Source organism: Bacillus rossius, chromosome 12, assembly GCF_032445375.1.
Source record: "Bacillus rossius redtenbacheri isolate Brsri chromosome 12, Brsri_v3, whole genome shotgun sequence".
In the NCBI taxonomy this organism is placed as follows: domain Eukaryota; kingdom Metazoa; phylum Arthropoda; class Insecta; order Phasmatodea; family Bacillidae; genus Bacillus; species Bacillus rossius.
The window spans coordinates 10,458,819-10,480,212 of NC_086339.1; the positions used below are offsets into that span (position 1 = coordinate 10,458,819).

A 21,394-nucleotide genomic window follows, 5' to 3' on the forward strand; every position below is an offset into this window, starting at 1 on the left:
TGGCGGTGACGACAGTGACGCGACTGACAGTGGCGTGAATGACGGTGATGTGACTGGCAGTGACGTGAATGACGATGACACGAAAGACTGTGACGTAACTGCTGACGCGAACGACGGTGACGTGACTGATGGTGACATGACTGATAGTGACGTGACTGACGGTGATGTGACTGACAACGCGAATGACGGTGATGTGACCGACGAAGATGTGAATGACAGGGTCGCGACAACGGTGACACGACTGACAGTGTCCGTTCGACTCTCACTCACAACTTCGCAACCGCACTCTCTCATCCCACTCAGGCGACTGACTCGACCCACGCTCCGCGACGTCTCAGCGGCCTCCCTCCTTGCCGCGCGCACATGAATCCCCCTCTTCCCTTCGTGTGCGAGTGCGTGGAACCCACATGGTCACAGGCGGGGAGACGCGACTCAGTCGCCTGGGAAACACATCTACAGGTACACAACACAAATAGATATTTACACACTCACATAAATACATAGACAAACCCTTATGAAAGGCACATCACTGTTATGGTGGTGCCTCTGCAGGGTGTTCCCCTCTCGGCCAAGGCAGTTTGTTACACTTCTGCGCATGGGCGCCGGCGCACACACAAGCCTGAAGCAGCAACGGGCAATAATGGCCTCAGCGAGCCGGAGGAGCACTTGGGACGACGTCAAGCTTACAAGACTTACTTCTTAGACAAAACCCTAGCATTAGGTTCTAGCATGTACAATGGTGGAACAGCAAGACATATCTGTTCTTGGCGAAGTCCAGAGCGCGACTGCCGCTTGGCATCCAAGACGACACTCCCACCTACTCGGTGAGGAAAGTGGTGGAACGCTTTATTAATAAAAGACTGCCAGTCTATCTTGGATATCTATTAAAAATAAGAACATACTTAATTTTTTTATGTCATAAGGTCCAAAAGAACATAGCTAAAAAACAACACTGCAAAGTTCGACTGTTGGACTCGGCAATAGTGCTTTTGGCCAGGTACGTCTCAATAGCTGTCACACGTAATGGATGATACTGTGGGCCAGGCTTTGCTTACTGCCTAGGGCGGTACAACGTTAAGGTAGGCCTAATAGCTTCCAAATTTTCTCCATTAAATATTTTTTAGGCAAGTAATTTCAAACATGTTACAAAGCTTGTCAGTACCAAAGTTTATTATTGGAATGAGCTAATTTCAGCTTTTCAACATTAAACTCTTTTTAAAACTAAAATATTGCACATAATACATGATTTTTTAAATTTTTTTATTTATTTCTTAAGTTTAAAAAAGATTTGTATATTTAAATCACATTAATACAAATTGCACAGTAAAATGAATTTACTGTGATCTTTAAACATAAAATATTAATTACATCATTCTCATTTTCCAGATAAATTACTTTACATACCTATATCATTTATTTTTAAAAAAAATTGTGACCAAGTATTTTAGTACTAGCAAGTAATGTGGAAATATCTAACTCGGTAACAAGCAAAATGTGTTCTCATGTAGCAAATAAACTTATATTACAAAATTGGGACATGAAATGGAACATAGAATTCTTTAAAATAATGCTCAGCGTGATAAATATACAAATAAACTCATTTCAGAGAAAACTGTAAAACTTTTTGACATTTATAAAACCTAACTATAATTCTGTTTAACAATATGGTAGGTACTGTTGATTTCCAGAGCTAGCCGAACAACATTACTGTAAGCGTCACATGTAAATGCCTCGACGCTGAACTTGTAACGTTTTCCCCTTGACCATAATCATCATTCGTTGCATTTTTCAAGTTACACTGCCGACCTCCATAGCGTAGTCGAATACACACCGGCTTACGGTGCAAGGTGTTCTGAGTTTGAATGAGTCCCGGATAAGGCATGGGTGTTATTCTATTTACGAATATTTGGTGGATGATATGATAATAAAAAAAAGGCTTTGACTAAGAAAAGGAATCTAGTGCTGGTTGTGGCCGGAAGCCAATAACCATTCAACCTATTAAAAAAAAAATTGAAGTTACGCTTTTTTAGGCTCAATGAGGGTTGAATTTTAATAGCCACCAAAAATGCAATAAAATGAGCTTGCATTACACAACTGAAATTTAACAGGTTGAAAGTCAATATGCATGCAAACAGAAACTGCTATACCCACAAGCCAAAGTTGTCAAGATAGCAGACCTGTGTGTGGCAACATGCACTGTAAATATTAACCTTTGCAAACTATTAAACTTATTGGTGTGCCAGATTAAACATTATGGTAATGAAACTATCCTGGAATACATTTTTTAAACTTGAATAGTCATAACTAGATATAATCACCATTTAAAATATGCCCATAAATTATTAGCCAGGAAAATTGTGTTGGAACAAATATGGCATCAAAGATATTAAAATATTTTAAGCTTATTAAAAAAAAATGCTTTTTAATTAGTTCATTCTATCGGTGTCGAACAAAAAATGCAACTAAACAGTAAAACATAAATTCAGAGTAATTAGTTACTGTATAATACGTACTTTTGAATGTAATACAATAATTTTAATACGTAATAGCTTTAATTAGAATTTAATTCTTATAAAATTTCATGATGTAGGTACCTACTAACTATGGAGTAAAAATTTCTTATACTGTCCTAATATTGCTCAAAATGCAAGCAGATAAACTGTTCCTTTTAAGATTATATACTCAATATATATGCATATGAAAGTAAATTTTCTTGTAAACTAAAAACTACTTCATTTCACATTATTAATAAATTAAAAAATGTTCAATAAAAATAACATAGGCCACAGTACACATATTTAACAACTACCGTCAAGGTCACTATAAGCAGTTGAACAACTTGCTACAAAAAAATATTAGCCCATCATTCTCACACTTCACTTTCTACCGATGTATGTCTTTCACATGAACACTAAGAATTGTTTCAGTTTTGAATGACTTGTTGCACAGTCTACAACTAAACTGCCTATCTGAGCTATGTCTTGCAGCATGAATTTTATAACCAGTCTCTCTTTTGAAAATCTTACCGCACACATCGCAACTAAATGGTCTAATTGTGGAATGAACTATTCCATGAGCAGTAAGCTTGTACTTGTCACGAAAGCCCTTGCCACACGTCGCACAAACAAATGGTTTCTCCGAGCTATGAACCATAGCATGGCCAACCAGATCACCCTTCCTTTTAAAAGCTTTCAGACACACATTACAACTAAACGGTTTCACTGTGGAATGTACTAAAGCATGAACAGAAAGCTTCCTCTTGACACCAAAACCCTTGCCACATATTTTACAAGTGAATGGTTTCTCCGAGCTATGAACCATGGCATGAAGGTCAAAACTTTGCTTTCTTTTAAAAGCTTTATCACATAAATCGCAACTAAATGGTTTCGATGTGGTATGTATTACATCATGACAAGTCAGTCTTAGCTTGGTTTTAAAGGCCTTACCACAAACTTTACAAATGAATGGTGTCTCTGAGCTATGAACTATAGAATGTACACTCCGCAGTGCTTTAGTTTTAAAAGCTTTGCCACACAAGTCGCAACTAAATGGTCTCTCTGAGCTATGTACTCTAGCATGACGAGCAAGAAGAGCCTTTGTCTTAAAAGCTGTGCCACACACATCACAACTAAACAGCTTCACTGAAGTATGTACTGAAGCATGGGAATTAAAATTTCTCTTATTACTAAATGACTTACTGCACTGTTGACAGCTAAAAGGCCTCTTAGAACTATGCACCGGAGCATGCATGTTAAGATATGACATCTTTTTAAATCTCTTGCCGCAAACTCCACATTTATACTGCCACTCATGAGTATGGTTTCTTAAATGAGCCATTTTTTGTATCCTATTTCTCACAGTCTTCCCACAAAATATGCACTCATTAGCCATACCTATATGCACTCCAATATGAGACATGAGAATATATTTCTTTTTAAAAGTTTCCCCGCAGAAATCACAGATGAAGGAGCCACCCACCCCGTCGCGGGCAGCAAGTACTTCTGCTTCCGAGCAAACGTTGGTGACAGAATAGCTCTGGTCGCCCGTAGACGTTCCGCCCCAAGTTGCCCGAGTGCCGTCGCATGCCTCGCCACTGCGCTCTGGGACAAGTTGGTGGCCCCCCGGGGCTGGTTTACTGCTGCTGCAATCAAAAGGTCTTTTGATTTGGTCACTGCACGATCGCCCCACAGGTCTGTTTTCACCTTCTTCCTCCCCACTGCAGGACAAGACGAGGCTGGGCGAACGTGTTTCAACTGAATTGTAGTCATTCTTGCCATCATACTTCAGTTTGCTTTTTCTGTCGTGAAAAATATACTTTTCCTGCAAATAACGGTGTACAAATAAGAGCACATGTTTCATGTAAACACTTCAAGCTAGCAATTGCAAAAATTCTTAAAATAATTCTATTTATAAAAAGCACACTAAGGATATGTAATAATTTTGTGATGTTACAGGCCACTGCCCTTCCCCAAATTTTCAGAGAATTCTTAAGACAAGACGATTGTTTTGAATAATGAAGTATGTCAGCTGATTATGTAGTTTCATGGTCATTGTGAGATAGTTTAGTATTTGTATTTTATTAAAATGAATGTTTTTATAATAGATTATGATATTTAATTATTTTATTCAGAAAAACCAATTTAACTATGTTTTACTGGTTTTCACATTGTTTGCTAGGTTAGTATTTGTTTATATATATTTTATAATATTGTTTTTTTGCCTATTTATGACTGTTGTGTTCATTTGGAAGCTATATTTATGGTTCTAGTGTGTATTGTTTTGGGAAAAGAATGGACGAGAAACAGGTGCGCAACACAGCAACGGCAATTTTCGAGACTTTTTTTTATATTAGAGAGATATTCTGGAACTTTCTGTATGTGTTCTTATGACGGGAAAATCAGCATGTTGTTAAAAATTTTGATTAATATTATTTACTATTCGTAAATATTAGTAAAACAAATTGTGCTTATATTCTTTTTCAAGTGTTCCAATATAATTGAAGTTAACTATCCATATGTATTATTTATTTATATAAAAAAATATTATTATTTAATATAATTAATACTAAATATTATTAAATTATTAATGTTAAATATTTATTATTGGTTATTTAATATTTACAAAATAAAGAAATAAATTAAATAAAACATTTAATAAAAATTTGTGATAAAAATTAAAATTGAACATCAAATTAAAATATTAATTTTTAATATTTATTATTAATTTGAATAAATAATAAATATTTATAAAAATAAATGAACATATTTAATGAAAACATTTTGATAAAAATGAAAAATGAATATTAAATTATGAAAATAATAAATATCTAAAAAATAAATAAATTTTAATTAAATTTTTGAATTTATTATTATTAAATATTTATTTTCTTTTAAAATATTAAATAATCAAAAATAAAAATTTAAAATTTAGAATCTTATAACATTTAGTACAAATTAAGTCATATATATTTATTATCCTCTAAATTTTATTTATTTCATTTTTCAAATTTAAACTGAACTTTATTGACTGTGTTGACTATAATTTTCCAGCCCTTTTATTATTTTAATTAATTATTTGCATGCAATTAAAAACTATTTTTTAATGATGCCAAAGAAGTATAAGTTCTCACGCACGTACATAAGTACACACAAACATTATTTTTTTGCAAATACACTGATATTCATCTAAATATGCAGGTATGCAGTATGGTATATAGCAAAAATATAATTGTATCAAAAGGAAAACATTAGTAACAAACCCAATTTAAACCCTTTTTTATTTCACTGTTCACATCATACACAAGTTTTTAAAGCAAATTGTTAATTATGAGAGATTTAAAAATTTGCTGACACTGAGGTCTTTAGAGATAGGTGAGGAGTGAAGCAATGAGATGGAACAAGGAAAGAATGCATTTGGTGGGAAAACAAGCACATCCTGAGAAAAATACCAGCTCACTGCAACAGGTGCTGTTTTTCCCACTTATAAAAAAATAGAGGCTTTTCTCACAGGATGGTGGAGGGTAAGTGATCATACCACCATGATAAAACAAACTTGAAATGTAAGAACTGGATGAAATAAAGAGAAAAACTTCTATGGTGAACTCAATTTCATTAAGTTTCTGTAGGGCCAAGAAAATTACAAGCTTTGTGAACCAGGAAGCCCTTTTATAAAAGGTAATTTACTTTAATGGTAACTAAACAACAAATAATAATTATTTTAAAAGTAAATGCTTTAATCTTTTCTCCAAATTAATAGGAAATGAGATAACTATATTTAAAAAAAACTCACGAGTGTTGTACAACTTTTTTTCACAGAATCCTCTTGCAAAAAGTTGGATATTCTAGAGTCACAAGAAATATCCTCATTCGTACTAGGTCCGTCTCCGACTCCAGTCTGGAAGATAAGTAATAGAGGGAAATGGTAAGAAATGTACTTGTAACATACAAAGGAGATCTACAACTACCGAGCAAAGTAAACTACAGATGGTTCATGATGGTAAGAGAACATCACACCTCAGCTTGCTTATGAAAAAGCCGCAGGTTTATTCCTGCCAACCAAGTACAAGAAACATAGAATGATGGTATCCAAGCTTCATTATAATTATACCCCTCTGTCCAAAACCTAGTCATAAATAACGAAACATCCTCACTGATTCCACATCAGCAGGATCAGAATAACATTCACTGATTTGGTTTCGGATAGAGCTGTAGATATGCAAAGAAGCAGAATGTACGTTTGGAGTAGTTACGGCTAACTTTCACATCTGTCCCATAATTATAAGGATACAAATTTAACATAAGTACTTACGTAAACATTCGATTTTCCAATATTTGAAACCATGGCTTAAGTTTGAACACTATTAAATACTGAACCATTTATTTGCACCCTGTTTACGTGAAAGTATCATAAAAATAGCAAAAGTCCATTTACAAGTTGTCTGCACAAAATTGAGACATTCTGTTGGTGAAATATTAATTAAGTTACTTAATAGAGTAATATATGTTGAAAATGATACATTGATACCCAATTGTAGAGTTAAAATCCACTTCATATGTAAAAATGAATAAAAAAAATACCTGGTGTATAATTTTTTTATATCAGTGATTGTCCACAGCAGTGTCTGAATGCTCAAAGCCAAGATATGCATTGTGCTAGTGCACAATTAAGTTTTCACAATTATTACATAAACTCAAACTATAAGTTCAGTTTTGGGACAAATGTTGATAATTAAAGTTTCACTTGACAAGAGTTTCTGTTGCTTAGGATTTTTAATATGCTCTTAACATAAATTTTTTAACTTTAAACCTGGTTGGTGACAAAAAAAATTCCAACAAGATGATAAGGATATATATCTACACACTGCATTGGAAAAAGAACTTGAAAATAATGGTAAAAAATGTTTGAATATGCTGTCTGGCAACTCCAAAGTTAAAATCAAAGAGTTAATAAAGTAAGTATCTCAGCTAACAAATGACATTTACAAATAAAACAAAACAAAAAATAGTAGATTTACATTACTATGATAAAACCAACTCGGATACAAACAAAAACTCAGCTAAGCCCTAGCGGCTCCGCCCCAGGGCAGGTAGGAGATAGGCCGTCGAGAAATCAATAAATATGCGGAATGTTTATTGTTATTCATTAATTATTTTATTTATTAAACAATGTTATAATTTATAACGCAAATAAATTATACACACTGTAACATAACCTCACTTATATAAATGCACTTGAAAAAGTTTATAAACACAATTTCTATCTTTCATATAATGAGTAAATCTTTATGAGAGATTTCCATTTACTTATATGCTTACATGCTAGTACAGAGCGACTGGAAAAATTCCAAAAAGTGCAATTATCATTATAAATTTTTGTTAAAACTGCTTCATGCCTAAGTCAAGATGATTCAAAAAACTCACCTGCTCTTTTAAATCATTTGGCTCTATATATTCGACGTAGAACTCATGTCTTATAATATTTCCGTAGAGTCTGCACCCAGCTTTGGTTTCAGTCTGAAAGAGAAGTAAATTTGGGAAGGGCTAAAAAAAAAAAAATTTTTAAATTTATCATGCGTGTAACATCTCCTAAAGCTAAAAAATATAAATGCGTGAATGAACACTGCTTGGGGAGGAGACCACGGTATCTGAGTGGTCACATGACTCCCCTTCCACCTCATCAATCCAAGGCAGATTCCCGGCAGGGTCAAACCTGGATATTTCCCAATAGGGAAACGCGACAAACGTTACCATGCGCCGGTAGATTTCCTCAGGGTAATCCCGTTCCCCTGCATATCCTTCCATAAAAGTTCCACTAGCATCTGATTACCTTTCGTTGGGCCGGGTCCCAACACCTCTTACTTAGCCAGTTTTTATGTCCACCTAAAAATTTTTCTCTGTCTCATCAGAGTCCATTGAGAAAATCACTGATATACTACTATACAAATTACTATCAGAAACATTTATACAAACACACATAACATGCAGAAGTGACTATAACACGTTTACCTGCACAATATACAGTTTGTACTGAAAACATTTCCTTCAACACTACGTAACCAACACTGCTGGTCTAAATAATATCTACTTTATTTAACACTGACAGACAAAACAACACACAGCTTAAACCAGTGTGTCTAGAAGCGTGAGATTTTGCATTGGAGTTACTTATTTATAGAACATAGGTAGGCATTAAGAAAGGATTTTTGAAAATTCATTTACTAAAGGGGGTTAGATAGGGGATGAAAGTTTGCACGGAAGTTTGTCATTTTTGAAGTTGGAAATATGGAAATTAGTGCAGGCTTTTCTGTTTATAAATAAGTCATTAAAATAAGCATTTTTGGTATTCATCGAAAACGAGGATCTAACACTTTGCCATTGGGCACACGGCTAGTACTGAATAAATTTGTTTCATCAAAACACCCACAGTTTTCCAGTGTCCAATATCAGTCTGGTTGTGCCTGATGACGGGAACAGACGTCAGTTCCCGAAACGTCGCAACTGTTGTCACTGGAAACCTTCTGTGTTTGTCAGTGCTATCGGCGTTATGTTGTCCATAGTACCTGTTTAGTTTCACCGCTGGATCTGTTTGTCCGACATCAGCTGATTCAATCTTGTTTTCTGTGAATTTTTATCTTCATATTTTTTTATTTATCTTTTGGATTTTCTGAATTTTTCCATGACAAACAGTGCAAAACTGCAATGGGGTGTGTCCAACAAAAAAACTGCATTAAATCAAAATTCTCCATTGCATGAATCGTTTAAAGAATGTGTAATCATGTTGTAAATTTAACGAATTTATAGTCTCATAAAATTCCCTGATGTGTACTATCTGCCTTAACAAAGGTAAAATTTCAATATCAAACAACAAAAAATTGTTATAGCCTAAAAACCGTTGAATACAAGATGGTGTCTTTTAGTTCGTACACTCTCCTCCTTTAAATTATGTATTCAAAAAGAAGAAAAAGAAGGGGTAATGACTGGAGCTACTACTGACCATGCTGGGAGATGAACTCTAAAACTTAATTGTTCAAGACACCTCACCACTTGGGTGCAAACACGAATGACCAAGTTTCAAGAGCATGAGGAAGCTGTTTCAGAGTGCTCCGAGCACAACTTATAGTTGTTTTTTTTTACAGTTAGAATTATATCCCACAAGTTTAGCTACATATAAGTAAAGATTAATGTAAAAAAAAAGCAATAAAAATACAATCGTGACCTGAAAAAAACCCTCATGAGACCGAACTTTAATGTTTAAAAGGTATAGAGTAAAATTGTCTGGCAATGAGCTGTTAATATTCTAACATGTTAAAATGATTAACGTGTGATTATAATCAAAATAAGCACAAAAAAAAAAGACAGCAGTCCTGGGCAATTTTAAGACCCACTTTGAATTATTTTCAAGTAAATTATATGTTGTTTTAAAGGAATTATAATATTTCAACCGGCTGCAGTTGTTTTATTAAAACAATATCCAAGAAAATAGACCAATAAATAGTGATCAATATAAAAAAAAATAGTCAAAACATGATCAGATTGCAAACCAACCAAGCACATCACAGCCCTGCCTGACAAAACATGTTTCACTGCTTAGGCTGTTCCTAAAATTAAATAAATAAATAATAATAATAATCAGCCTGTATGCAACTGAGCACACACCACCGAACAAGATTGCAAATAGCCACAGTAGTAAGCATGCATGCTGACGCCCATGTGCATTGGCTAGCTTCAGCACAGCAAAAAAATAATTTTTATAACTTCAATTTTTCATAGTTCAAATATTTTTCGGACTGAACCAAACCTTTATTATAATTATTCAGGAACAAAACTAAATCGTCAGTTTCGTGCACCGGCATGAATATTTAATGATCAAGCTGAAATGCCCTTCAAGTGCAAAGTTAATTCTATCTGTGGTTGAGTGAGATTTTAATAACAACTACATTTCCCACTAGCAAACCATATCCACCACGACTAAATGATTACCAGACTCCTTTACAGATTTCCACTTAATAGAGATGCATATTGCAGTTAGACGAATCAGTGTGATTGCACAACTACACATACCTTAAAGTACTCTGACTTAATAAACGGAATGAGACTTTTAATGTATGCTCTGTCATTAACCTGCAATCAAGAGAAAATGTTATTAATACGGGGTAAACAATTTGAATGGATTTATCAGTTATGAGACTAAAATTATATTCCACTGTATCATTATCAGTTAAACATAAATTATCATCATCAGTTGTTGATAAAATAAAACTTTAGGTAAATTATTTTTTAAAAAATAATAACTTTGAATAATACATACATATTAATGTTACAATAAGGGTAAAAACAATGGTCATTATTTAAATGTTTCACAATGGTGTGCATACACACACTGTCTGTTACAATCAGGGGATCATGGTGGTTGAGTAGTGAGCAGACGTGTGCTACACGCCGGGTCTCATGTGTGAGCAGACAGGCTGTGCTATCTCGACATAACGTCGTTCCCTTCCGCGAAGAGGAGAGCTACCGTGTGGTGAACGACGAGCTCGATTGACATAGTACTATAAACACCAGAGCCATATTTACTGCGTGACTTTAGAGCACAGTTGCAAAATGATTGGTGGTCAATGATAATAAACAACAAATTAAGAAGGAGATATCAACACTGACCTTTTTCTGTTTCAGTATTGTATGATGACACAATATATTATGTTTGTGTAAGATAAAGTATTTTTTTTTTTTAATTTTTACATTATCTTCTCTTTATCTGTGTGTACCAGAAATCATTTTCTCAATTAAAAAAAAAGGTGTCAAATCACTTGTCTTCCACCAAACAAGGCGATCTGGGTTTGTATCCCGGAGACTTTTCGCGAGAGGACAGGTACGATACTAAAGTACACTGTAGTGAGTCGGTAAGCATTCCCATTTCCCCAGCTCAGTCATTCTGTTAATGCTCCATCCTCATTTCGCACATCTCATAGTCTCTAATGACCTCTAAGTCGACGATCACCTGCTAAGGTAAGTGGAACTGACAGCATTTTGTAACTACCTGAGCATCTGCTATTGTTACTGCTGGAGGAAAAACAGTCTGTGTCACCTTTGTAACAATATCATCATCATGGGTCTCCAATTCCTCTTTGACTTCAGTCTGCAAAAGAAAAAAAAATAACATAAAAGTGTTAAAATTGCAGTTACTACTTACAAATACCTAATATTCCTATCTATCCTAGTGTTAAGTAACACGTAATATTCAAATACGTAACAAACACGAATTGACAAGTCCAAGTCAAAATTACAACAGTTGTTAATATTTGAAAAAGAAGTGTGACTATTAATTTGTAACACATCCTGACTGAGCATGGAGGCACGCTGGAAAGACAAAGGACTCATCATGTACATACTATTTCAGGCTTAAATTTCAAATAACATTTTAGTTCCATTCAGGATTAATGAAGGAAAAAAGTTTATTTTTTTTTTGGGTGGAGGAGGGTAGGGAGGATTGACAAACTGGCAGCCCGCCCGGGGCTCTGATAAGCCTTGCATTTCTAGATTAATTTTCAAGAAAATTTACAGGGGCAAAAATATAGTTAGGTTCAACTAGGCTCAATACTATTAGGCAAAACAGTAAGCAAAACATTTTGAGGAAAACCATAGTTTGTACTCCATCCTCCTTGAGATATTGCTCTTGACATTTAGACACAGAGATGTTTTCCTCGACGCTGTGTCATTGAAACAAGCCCTTCACATGTCACTCTCAAGATCGTCACCCTTAAGAGTGACATGTTCCGGATTTGAAGACGATGTCCTGGGTGCCACGGACTGGGGCGTAGAGAGCACGGACGTCTCAGTGCCTTGTTCGTTACCGAAGCATCAGCAAGGCCCAACGTGTTAGGGCCAGAATCGAGCTCGGAATACTCTGATAGCCCTGGGTGCTGCACGCGCTCGCTACGAAATCCCACCTAGGGGTTCGTGAGTCCTCCACGGGTGTAATCACCATGCCTGGCGGCTGATAACGTAGGCACCCCCAACCTCAGTCTCAGGGTATCCGTGACAGTGGATAGAGATGATGCAACTGCGAAATCTGTAGGTTTTCCCAGGGGGTCCTCAGGATTACTTTATGAAGATCCTTTCACAGTTATGATTTTACAAGCGTAAGTGGGCACTCTCCGTGAAGGGCTTTTTGATTCCAGGCGGGGTCGACGGCCCCCTGGCCTCCCCGGGATCTACGAACATGGAGATGATACACTGGGTGCAAGGAAACATGCTTGACCTCAAGACTACGTCCTCAACATACTACCCTCCAGATGTCACCCTCAAACGACCACCCCCTCCCCCCCCCCTCGGTGTGACCACCTCACAATGTTGGAACAAACAGTAAAATTGCATTCACCCATTGACAAACACTGATGTCCACACTGACATGGTCTACAGCCCCATTCGGACCATGCGGACTCAAATTGCGCTCGCTACATGCGTACCAGACCCCGTTTCCAGAGCTCTAGACAAAATCATGTTCACAACCAAGCCACCTATCATGAGCACAGTGCAGCACATAGGTGCTTGTCCTCATTTAAGTGTATCATTTTGTGTGAAATATGGGATTAAACATTATTTTGACAGTACTGACTACAAATGAACTTTGGAAAAGTTTGATCAAGGAACATGCTGAAACAAACATTAATGTCTGTTCTTAATTATGTTAATTAATTATGCATAACTCACTAATCATTCAGTAGTAAGAAAGTTATTCGTAATTTACTTATTGTGTAGATTTTTCAAATGAAAAGACCAGATGTACATTACTTTTTCATTGTAACTTAACTAGTCTTATATGTGTAGGTTACTACTACTAAGCTACAGCTTTAAACTTAATTCACAAAAACCAAAAATGAAATTAGAACAGGCCACGAAGAATTCGAGAGTAAGACAAGAATGAGTAGCATTCACAACAAAATGCTATTCTGATGGCACAGTTATAAACAAAAATATAAATTGGCAGAAGAATTAATTATCTTTGTACTAGTTAAACTAAGGGGGATATTTGTTAATTTTTCCAAGCTTATTTTTCAGATAAATATGTAGACATAAATACGAAATGCAGCACAAAATTAAATAAGGATTTTTTTATATTTAATTGTAATGCAAACTGAATGCAGTCATCTGACGGGCTGAACGGGAAGCAAACTGGAGTCGGGTTGGCAAAGAAGTTGGATATTTTTCATAATTGTTCGCAAACCCAATCTGTCTCTGGCTTCTTCTATCACCCTGTTGTCAGTTGTATACAGCGGTGCAGCTGTTAACCTTGTTTTATGTTTCCAGGCATTTGTTCCACCACGTTCCCATTCCATTCCTGGGCTATTGTGAATTCGGCTCTACGCTGACAGATTATATTAAATAATTCTTCATAGTATAACATGGCTATTTGACAATTATGTTAAATGACAAATGTAAATTCTTTATAAACAAAAAAAAAACTAAATTTATCAACAGTAATTATGAACTAATACCTTTATTTTCTCTGACTTTATGACCTGATCACATGTCACAGAGAGCACCTTCTCTGCCATCTGAAACAAGACTTGAAACTAGAACCATTGTTAATCAAAGCTATATAAACAACAACAACAACAACAACAACAACAACAACAACAAGTAAAAAATTTAACAACCTACCATAAAATTTTAATTTGGAGGTTAAGTCAGGTTCAAACCTTATTTTATGAAGATACTCAAAAATGAAAAAAATGAAAATGGACATGTAGTTTCCCGCACGAGGCAGGGTCTACATGGATGGAACGGGGCTGACACACTCAGGAGCCGGCTGCCCTACCCGAGGGACAGCCCTGTCGTTCCTGCCGGGCCTGGAGAATGTGTGACGGGAGACGAGACAGGGTGTGGAGCAGCGACGGAACGGATTGGTGAGGGAAACGGGAGTATCCCACAAGCCGCTGCGACGTCCACCGCGTTCCAGACTCGCGAAAAAATCTGGGATCGACACTGCCAGGAATTGAAGTCGGATCACCTTGGTGGTAGGCGAGTGTTCTAAGCCACTCGACCACCACGTCTCTTGACAGCCTAAACTAATAAATGTAAACTATCCCAAACAACATAACTGTGAGTGTTGTTAAAACGTGTATCTATGTGGCGGCTGGTGCTGGTATTCACTCCGGACTCTGCCGGCACGCTTCCTGGATGACGAAACAAGCCAAACTGAATGTAGTTCTGCATTCGACTACTCGCCACGCTGACTGTTCGCTACCGGTCCGGGAACCCCGGACTTTGCAGTGGCCACTGATTCCTGGTGAGTGCTGCAAAGGCATACTGTCCCGAGCAAGCCCTGCTCCCCTTTTCACTGATTTATCTGTAAATGTCTTTACGTTCAATTAACACTACATGCACGTAAATAGACTGTAGTAACCAACTCACAAATTACATAACTTCGAAAGTGCTGACAGATTATGGCTATATTTTTAACCATGGTTGAATCACGAGCTGGGGAGTTTATTTATATTTTTGTGCATTAGACTATATAAGTACCTATCAAGTGCAATAAAAAATAATATTCAGAAGGAAAAAAAAAGGAATTTAAAGAAGAGATTTATCTGGTAATTGGACAATACAGTATATACCGTACTGTCAAAAGTTTTTCTCTAAATTTATAAAGAAATATGCACGCCTGACTTATGTGTAGGCATTTCAGAAATTGCAGAAAGCAAAATATGTATCTGTAAACCTTAAAAACATGGCTATTTTATCCTGCATGTTGAAAATTTTCTTAAATTTTACAATGGTGTAAAATTCTTTTTATAAATTACACATTTGTAACACACAATTTGATGAGTTGCAACTTGTAAAATAATTTATGTGTAAAGTATGTTTGAAGATATGTAATCAGGTGACCAGCATGTACCCAAGAAGTACATTAAGTTAAATGTAAGCACATATTTTTTTTCTTAGTTTCTACATCTTATTTTTTTTAATTTTTTTTTTTTTTCAAATTTGGAACTGAAAATCAATATGTCAACTTATATGTGAGCTGACATATTTGGGACTATACTAGGCTGCTATGCTTTAGACTGAATCGCTTAATTCCTGTAGAGCCACATGCAGAAATTTTTTTTGGAAGGGATAGAATTAATTGGTCTGTATAGTTGTGGGAAAAATTAAAAATAATTATACATATAATATTAATATATACACATATGTATAAATAGTTTTTTTTAACAAATTTTAATAATCAGCTTAATTATGACAGTAGGTACACTTTTAAACTCTCAAATAACATTGAGCACAATGAGAGAGTAACCAAGCACATTTGCATATAAGGTTTACTTTCTAATGCTGTTTATTTATTGAATGGGGTGTTTGGTTAGTTGAGTTACCAAGTGGTTTACCATTCTATATTAGATTATTCAGCTACAGTGGGAGGAAAAACTAAAGCAGGTTTTCCAGTGTGCTCTTTAAACACACACTACACTCACACTCCCGGAAGCAGTGGGGGTCAGCGGTGTAGCTACGGGAGGGGGAGGGGGGTGTGACATGCCTACTTCCACGAAACACAGCTGCTCGAAATTAGTGTACTTTCTCACCTTGAGTATTAAACTATCTATTAATTTGTAGAGTCCCTGGGTCCAACCACTTGCCTGTACCGGGCAAAGAAGGTAAGTCACGACTGAATTACAAACTGTTATCAGGCTTATAATCATGGAAGTTTAAATGACAACATTCAATATGATTAAACTAAAATTGTAATATTAAGTACTTCCAGAATACTTAAATGGAATTTATATTATAATTTTATAGATTTCAAATCGGAATAATTTTAAATTCAAGAGGTTGATGCTGATGTCTCAGCTAAGAATTTGTCTCCCCAGAGAATTGAAAGAGAGGAAAATTATGACTAATGACCCCTTGTTTTGAAAGGTGCATTTTGGACACCTTCATGCTAACCTTATTCATTTGTGTTTTGATTAGTCTCTAAGCTATTTGTAATCTCACAAATATATTTCATGCAAAAGCCCTATTTTTTTTCCTTCGTTCGCAATATAGAATCATCCAAAAATAAAAAATAAAAATATATATTATTATAAATAGTATTGTCTTAGTTACTTACAAGTTAGTTAATCTTTTCATAATTATTAACTTTGGAACCTGGACTTGAAATTTATTGTCCTAGAAAATTAAAATAATATAGGAAATAAAATAAAGTTTTGTTTAATCAAATACGTCAGGTGCATTTTTGTATGCTTTTAATGTTCAGCCCAGTTGAATGTTGCTATAACCAGGGCCGGATTTAGAGGTCTGGAGGCCTCGGGGCAACAGAGGAGCGGAGGCCCCCTGGCCCCAAATTATTTTCCAAATAAAATGAACAATTTTTTTCAGTCAAGTTTTCCAATAAATAATTTATTGCGAAATCAAGTAGATTCTCTTAATATTTAAAAAACATACATAAATATAATCGGAGACAAGAATTATATGAAATTATTGTGGGGGCCCTCCCTTTGTGGGGGCCCTCCGTTTGTGGAGGCCCCGGGGCTTTCACCCTGGTTGCCCTCCCCTAAATCCGGCCCTGGCTATAATAGTGTAAATCGGTGAAGAGATCGAGAAGTGGCTCCATACACTTGACTGGGAGTGCACATTCAGGAGTGCATGTGTGACTGCAGCAGTGAAATGTTCACATCACAGCTTCAATGCAGTTTACAAGAGCAAGAAGCCATGTAAAGGCCCTTGATGGGTGAAATGGAACACAGACAGTGATGTAACTACACTAGTTTCCACCCGGGACAAGAACTCATCATGGGGCCCCTATTATTTTTTTTTTTCAAACCAACGAAACCAAAACCTTTCTCGACAAGACCTTATATAGCCTTTACATATTAATTCCACTACACTATTCCAAATATACATGTTAATTCAACTTGGATGGTAAATAAATAGATTTATTTGCAGTTACTTCATTTTTAATACATCGCAAGTTGATAGTACGCAAAAATTACACTTTTTTAAACATTTGACAATATACATGTAAGTATGTACCTTTCAAAAAAATTTTTTTTGTTCAAACAGTATCATATTCAAGTAAATATCTAGGCCTACAGTAAAACTTACTCTGCCAGTTTAGCCCTCCCCCCCCCCCCCCCCCCCCAAAATGCGGCGCCCGAGACACAAGCCCCGTTTGCCCCCCTGTAGTTACGTCCCTGGACACAGGTTGTATTTCCCATGCTAGAAGAGTGTTGTTCCGAAAACATTTTGCTATTTTCTCAAAACTCAGCTGTAATGATTTTGAAGTGTGTCTCAAAGAAAAAATCCTTAACATAAATTGCAAAATCATAAGATAAAATAAAACTTCCTACTTAAGTACCTATTCAATTTTTATTTTATTTTATGACAAGTCACTTTCCTAGACTATTTGAGTGAAGTACTGTAATGTGGTAACTTCTATTTGTAAAGTTTTGTTAGTCTTACATACAAAAAACAAAAGTACGGTACCTACGAACTTTTTAACCTAGTTGATATAGTTTTTCACTACAGCGTATCCTTTTGTAGCCATTAAATTCATTATTATTTTACATTACAACGTTGTAACGATATCTTCCATTTTTTAAACATCCCGCCATAAAACCCCATTTCCAAAGGTAGTTCGATATTACAAATATAAACCGGGATTGGATTACGTATCATAAATCGTGCAATGACGATTCTTTTCAGGTCATAACTCAATGTATAAAGACGGACTTACCTAGAATTATATGAAAAAATTAAGTCATAATTTCTTCCAAATGCAGTAACCAGGCACGTATTAATTATAAACTCACCTTAAACCAGCGGACGTAGGTTCAGCATATACTTCCTTTATTCATTCTTCGCGTCCCTTGCAAAAAAAAAAAGTCTGGGAAGGAAGGCGGGGGGTGTATGAATCATAAATTCGCTCAATAATAGCCTTCCCGATGCTTTGGGATCTGTGCTTGGGGAAATCAGAATATTGTTGTTTTTTATCCTCGGGAATACTCGTGTCTGCTCGTGCGAAATCGGTCCTCAGACGCTCCGCCCACTACCCTCGTAACCACAGCTGTGTTGAATTTTATTTCAAAAACCATCGTACAACTTAGACAAAAATGTTATAAACAAAGTTTAAGGAACCATTTTTTTTTTTTTAACTTTTAGTATGTTCTTGTACTTATCTATATAAAAGATTATTAATTTTTAAATTAAGAATTACCTGACCATGTTTGTATCACCATAAATTCCTACCACCGTTTATAACATAAAAAATATAAGCAGGTCCCGATTTCCCGTCAAAAATGACATCTCTACTCTGCTCTCATTGGCTGTTGCGCCATGCGTGCGTAACAGAAATAAACACGAATACAAAATAATATTTTTTCCTTCTACGCACACGACCTCTATCCCATGCGTGCTACCTTCATGTGCGCTGGGTGCGGGCAATTATTCTGCACACGATCTGCTTTTATGGTTTTTTTTCTCCATTTTATATGTATAATATCACCATCAAAGTTGATAACGGAGGATGGAAAATCTGGAGCAAAGAGAGGAATTTCTTCAGATGCTAACAGGAGCATAGGTAGAATTTAATTTCCGTTGGGGGAGGGGGTAGTGAGCGGGAGGGAACAGAACCACTTTTCGCGCTGTTTGCTTTCAAATTCTTTCCTTTTGTTAGTGGCCATCATGGTCGTTTATCCCGGGGGGAGGGGGCCAGCCCCCCCCCCCCCCCCAAAAAAAAAAGAATCAAAAAGCAAAAAGCCCCTCTCTGGGAGGACCCGCTTGCGTTTGCAAAATCGTAACTGTGAAATGGGAATGATAAGCTTTTTGTTTTTGCTAACAGTTTATGTTATACGTGTCATTTCAAGAACCTAACACGAAGACAATACAAAATGGCGACTGGCAACTTCATTCGTAGAAAAATAATAATATAAAAATCAATTTCAGCTCAGCCTACAAGCGTTATGTTTCGACGTTCAAAGTTACTTTGAATATTCTAGAATATTATATAACAGTATAGGCAATTTTTAACATTGCAAAAAAATTATTATTCAAACATGTGCGCTTAATCCAAGCAGCCAAAATGTTTAGAATATCTATTCAACGCATTCTCGATAAGAATGGCATAGCTAGGCGCTAGTGGAAACACCCATGAAAAAAACTAAAGTGCCCATTTACAAACATAATTTAAAACTTAAAAAATTTATTTTAACCTAGCGCTAAGGGTTGCAGTTAACGAAAAAAAATATTATAATAAAATATTATGTTGGTATGTAGACGGCGCAGTTACAATACAGGAACACTGAGGCTAGATTAGAACGGCTGCAAAACGAACCACGGATATTAAAACTATTTAGTAGGAGAAACAACACAATTTAATACAATAAATCGAAGGATTCCATATGTTATAAATGCCATACAATACACATAAAAAATTTGCAGTTCTTTTACAAAAGATTTATGTTGCCAAGGAATACTTTGATATAAACTACAAAAAAAAAATATTTTAACTGTACAACAAATGGCTATGATTATTTTTACGTATATGAAATACGTTTTTCGAGATAATTCTGAATATTCCTTACGAAAGTTCGTGCACATGCTTATATTTTAATTGATGTTTCATTGAAACATAAAAATTTTAAACCATGGAAAATAATCGAATATTCTACCATTTGACTTTATTTTTTTGTAAAATGCTCATTATATACGCAGTTAATACTGGGAAGCTATTCAAGGAAATGTTTTTTTTTTCAAAAAACTGTAACTATTGGAAGTACTGGGACAACACAAAGCAACGGAGAGGGTATATGGAGGGGATATCCCCTCCCTCTTTCAGTAAACCTAAGAAATCGTGGGAACGGGGTGATTCAGGGATGAGACGTAGCATTTGCACCGTAACCCAAAGTATGTTAATTAAAAGAAAAAAAACTTACGAAAAAAGTTTTATCGTGATTAAACACGTGGCAGGTGCATGCAAGTGTACATAAAACGTTACCAGGGCGTTAAAACATTTTTTGACGTGACAAAGTCTAATAAATCGATGAACGCCGGCTGCACGCATGAAAAATTGTCCCGTTACGCACATTGTCCAGTTACGCTGTGTCCCGTTACGCTAATTGTACGCTTGCGCCGCATCTATCTCTCTTCCACTCGATTGGAACAACCATCGATTTGACTTTTTCGAGGCACATTAAACTTGAAACACTCCCATTCGTTTCCTACTTTTCCTATCATCGTCCTATCCTTAACAGAATAACACAGATTGGAAGAAGTTAAATAGCAAACATGTATAAAAGTTATAGTTAAAATAATCTCTTCGTTAAAGTAATAAACATATTTGAATTAATGAGTGCAAATAAAAGTAAATTTATCAATTGAATTGTAGAATTAATTTCACTCCTTCTTTGTATCCATACAAAATAGTGATAATTCAATAAAAATGATACAATTTTTATTCATAAAAGTATGCAATCATTTCATCAATGTTTTGTTATGACGTCACGTTAAACTATCGTCTGTAAACCGACTTTACAGACAACCAATTTTTTTTTATTTATTCGCGGTTTTGGGAAGGGCAGGGGAGGGGTGGAGGATGTGAGGTTACTGTTTGAGAACTGAACACGACCGTTGCTGTAGTCCCATGCCGCACCTGTCTCACATCATTCCCGCCGTACCCTATCCCCTCCCCCAACCTGTTTTTTTTTTTTTTTTGCCTTTTTTAGTTCTAGCTTTGAATATATATACTGTATAGAAGTCGCGAGTGGATAGGATTTACTCTACGTTTTTCAGAAGCGTATGATGAGCAGCTTGGGAACTTCCACCGCTGCAGTGCGCTGCCGTAACGCCCTGTATCGTCTTAGTTGTTATTTACACGTTAGAGCGCAGCGCTGTCGCCCGCTGTCATT

At 35.8% G+C, this 21,394-nt stretch overlaps 1 protein-coding gene across 2 annotated transcripts; it reads right to left on the minus strand.

Annotated features, from left to right (window-relative positions):
* Positions 1–1,246: 1,246 nt before the first annotated feature.
* On the minus strand, positions 1,247–18,482 carry LOC134537514 (gastrula zinc finger protein XlCGF57.1-like). 2 transcript variants are annotated; one of them, XM_063378026.1, is made up of 7 exons: positions 18,302–18,482; positions 13,994–14,053; positions 11,536–11,634; positions 10,560–10,619; positions 7,920–8,012; positions 6,289–6,393; positions 1,247–4,320 (listed from the first exon to the last, which is right to left on the minus strand). In XM_063378026.1, exons 2-7 carry the CDS (start codon positions 14,051–14,053, stop codon positions 2,884–2,886), a joined length of 1,854 nt encoding a protein of 617 aa, XP_063234096.1. In that variant the 5' UTR covers positions 18,302–18,482; the 3' UTR covers positions 1,247–2,883. The 2 variants fall into 2 exon arrangements, with proteins under 2 accessions (XP_063234096.1, XP_063234097.1); XM_063378027.1 differs by lacking the exon at positions 10,560–10,619 and having other exon boundaries at positions 1,346–4,320; positions 18,302–18,418.
* Between the last annotated feature and the right edge of the window lie 2,912 nt (positions 18,483–21,394).

Bases quoted from the DNA above. Each gene is read 5' to 3' on its own strand.
- LOC134537514 (XM_063378026.1), bottom strand. From the start codon at position 14,053: ATGGCAGAGAAGGTGCTCTCTGTGACATGTGATCAGGTCATAAAGTCA. The intron at 11,635-13,993 runs GTATTAGTTCAT...TTTCTTTTGCAG, and splicing joins TAAAGTCAGAGAAAATAAAG to ACTGAAGTCAAAGAGGAATT. The intron at 4,321-6,288 runs GTGAGTTTTTTT...CGTTATTTGCAG, and splicing joins AAAAAAGTTGTACAACACTC to GAAAAGTATATTTTTCACGA.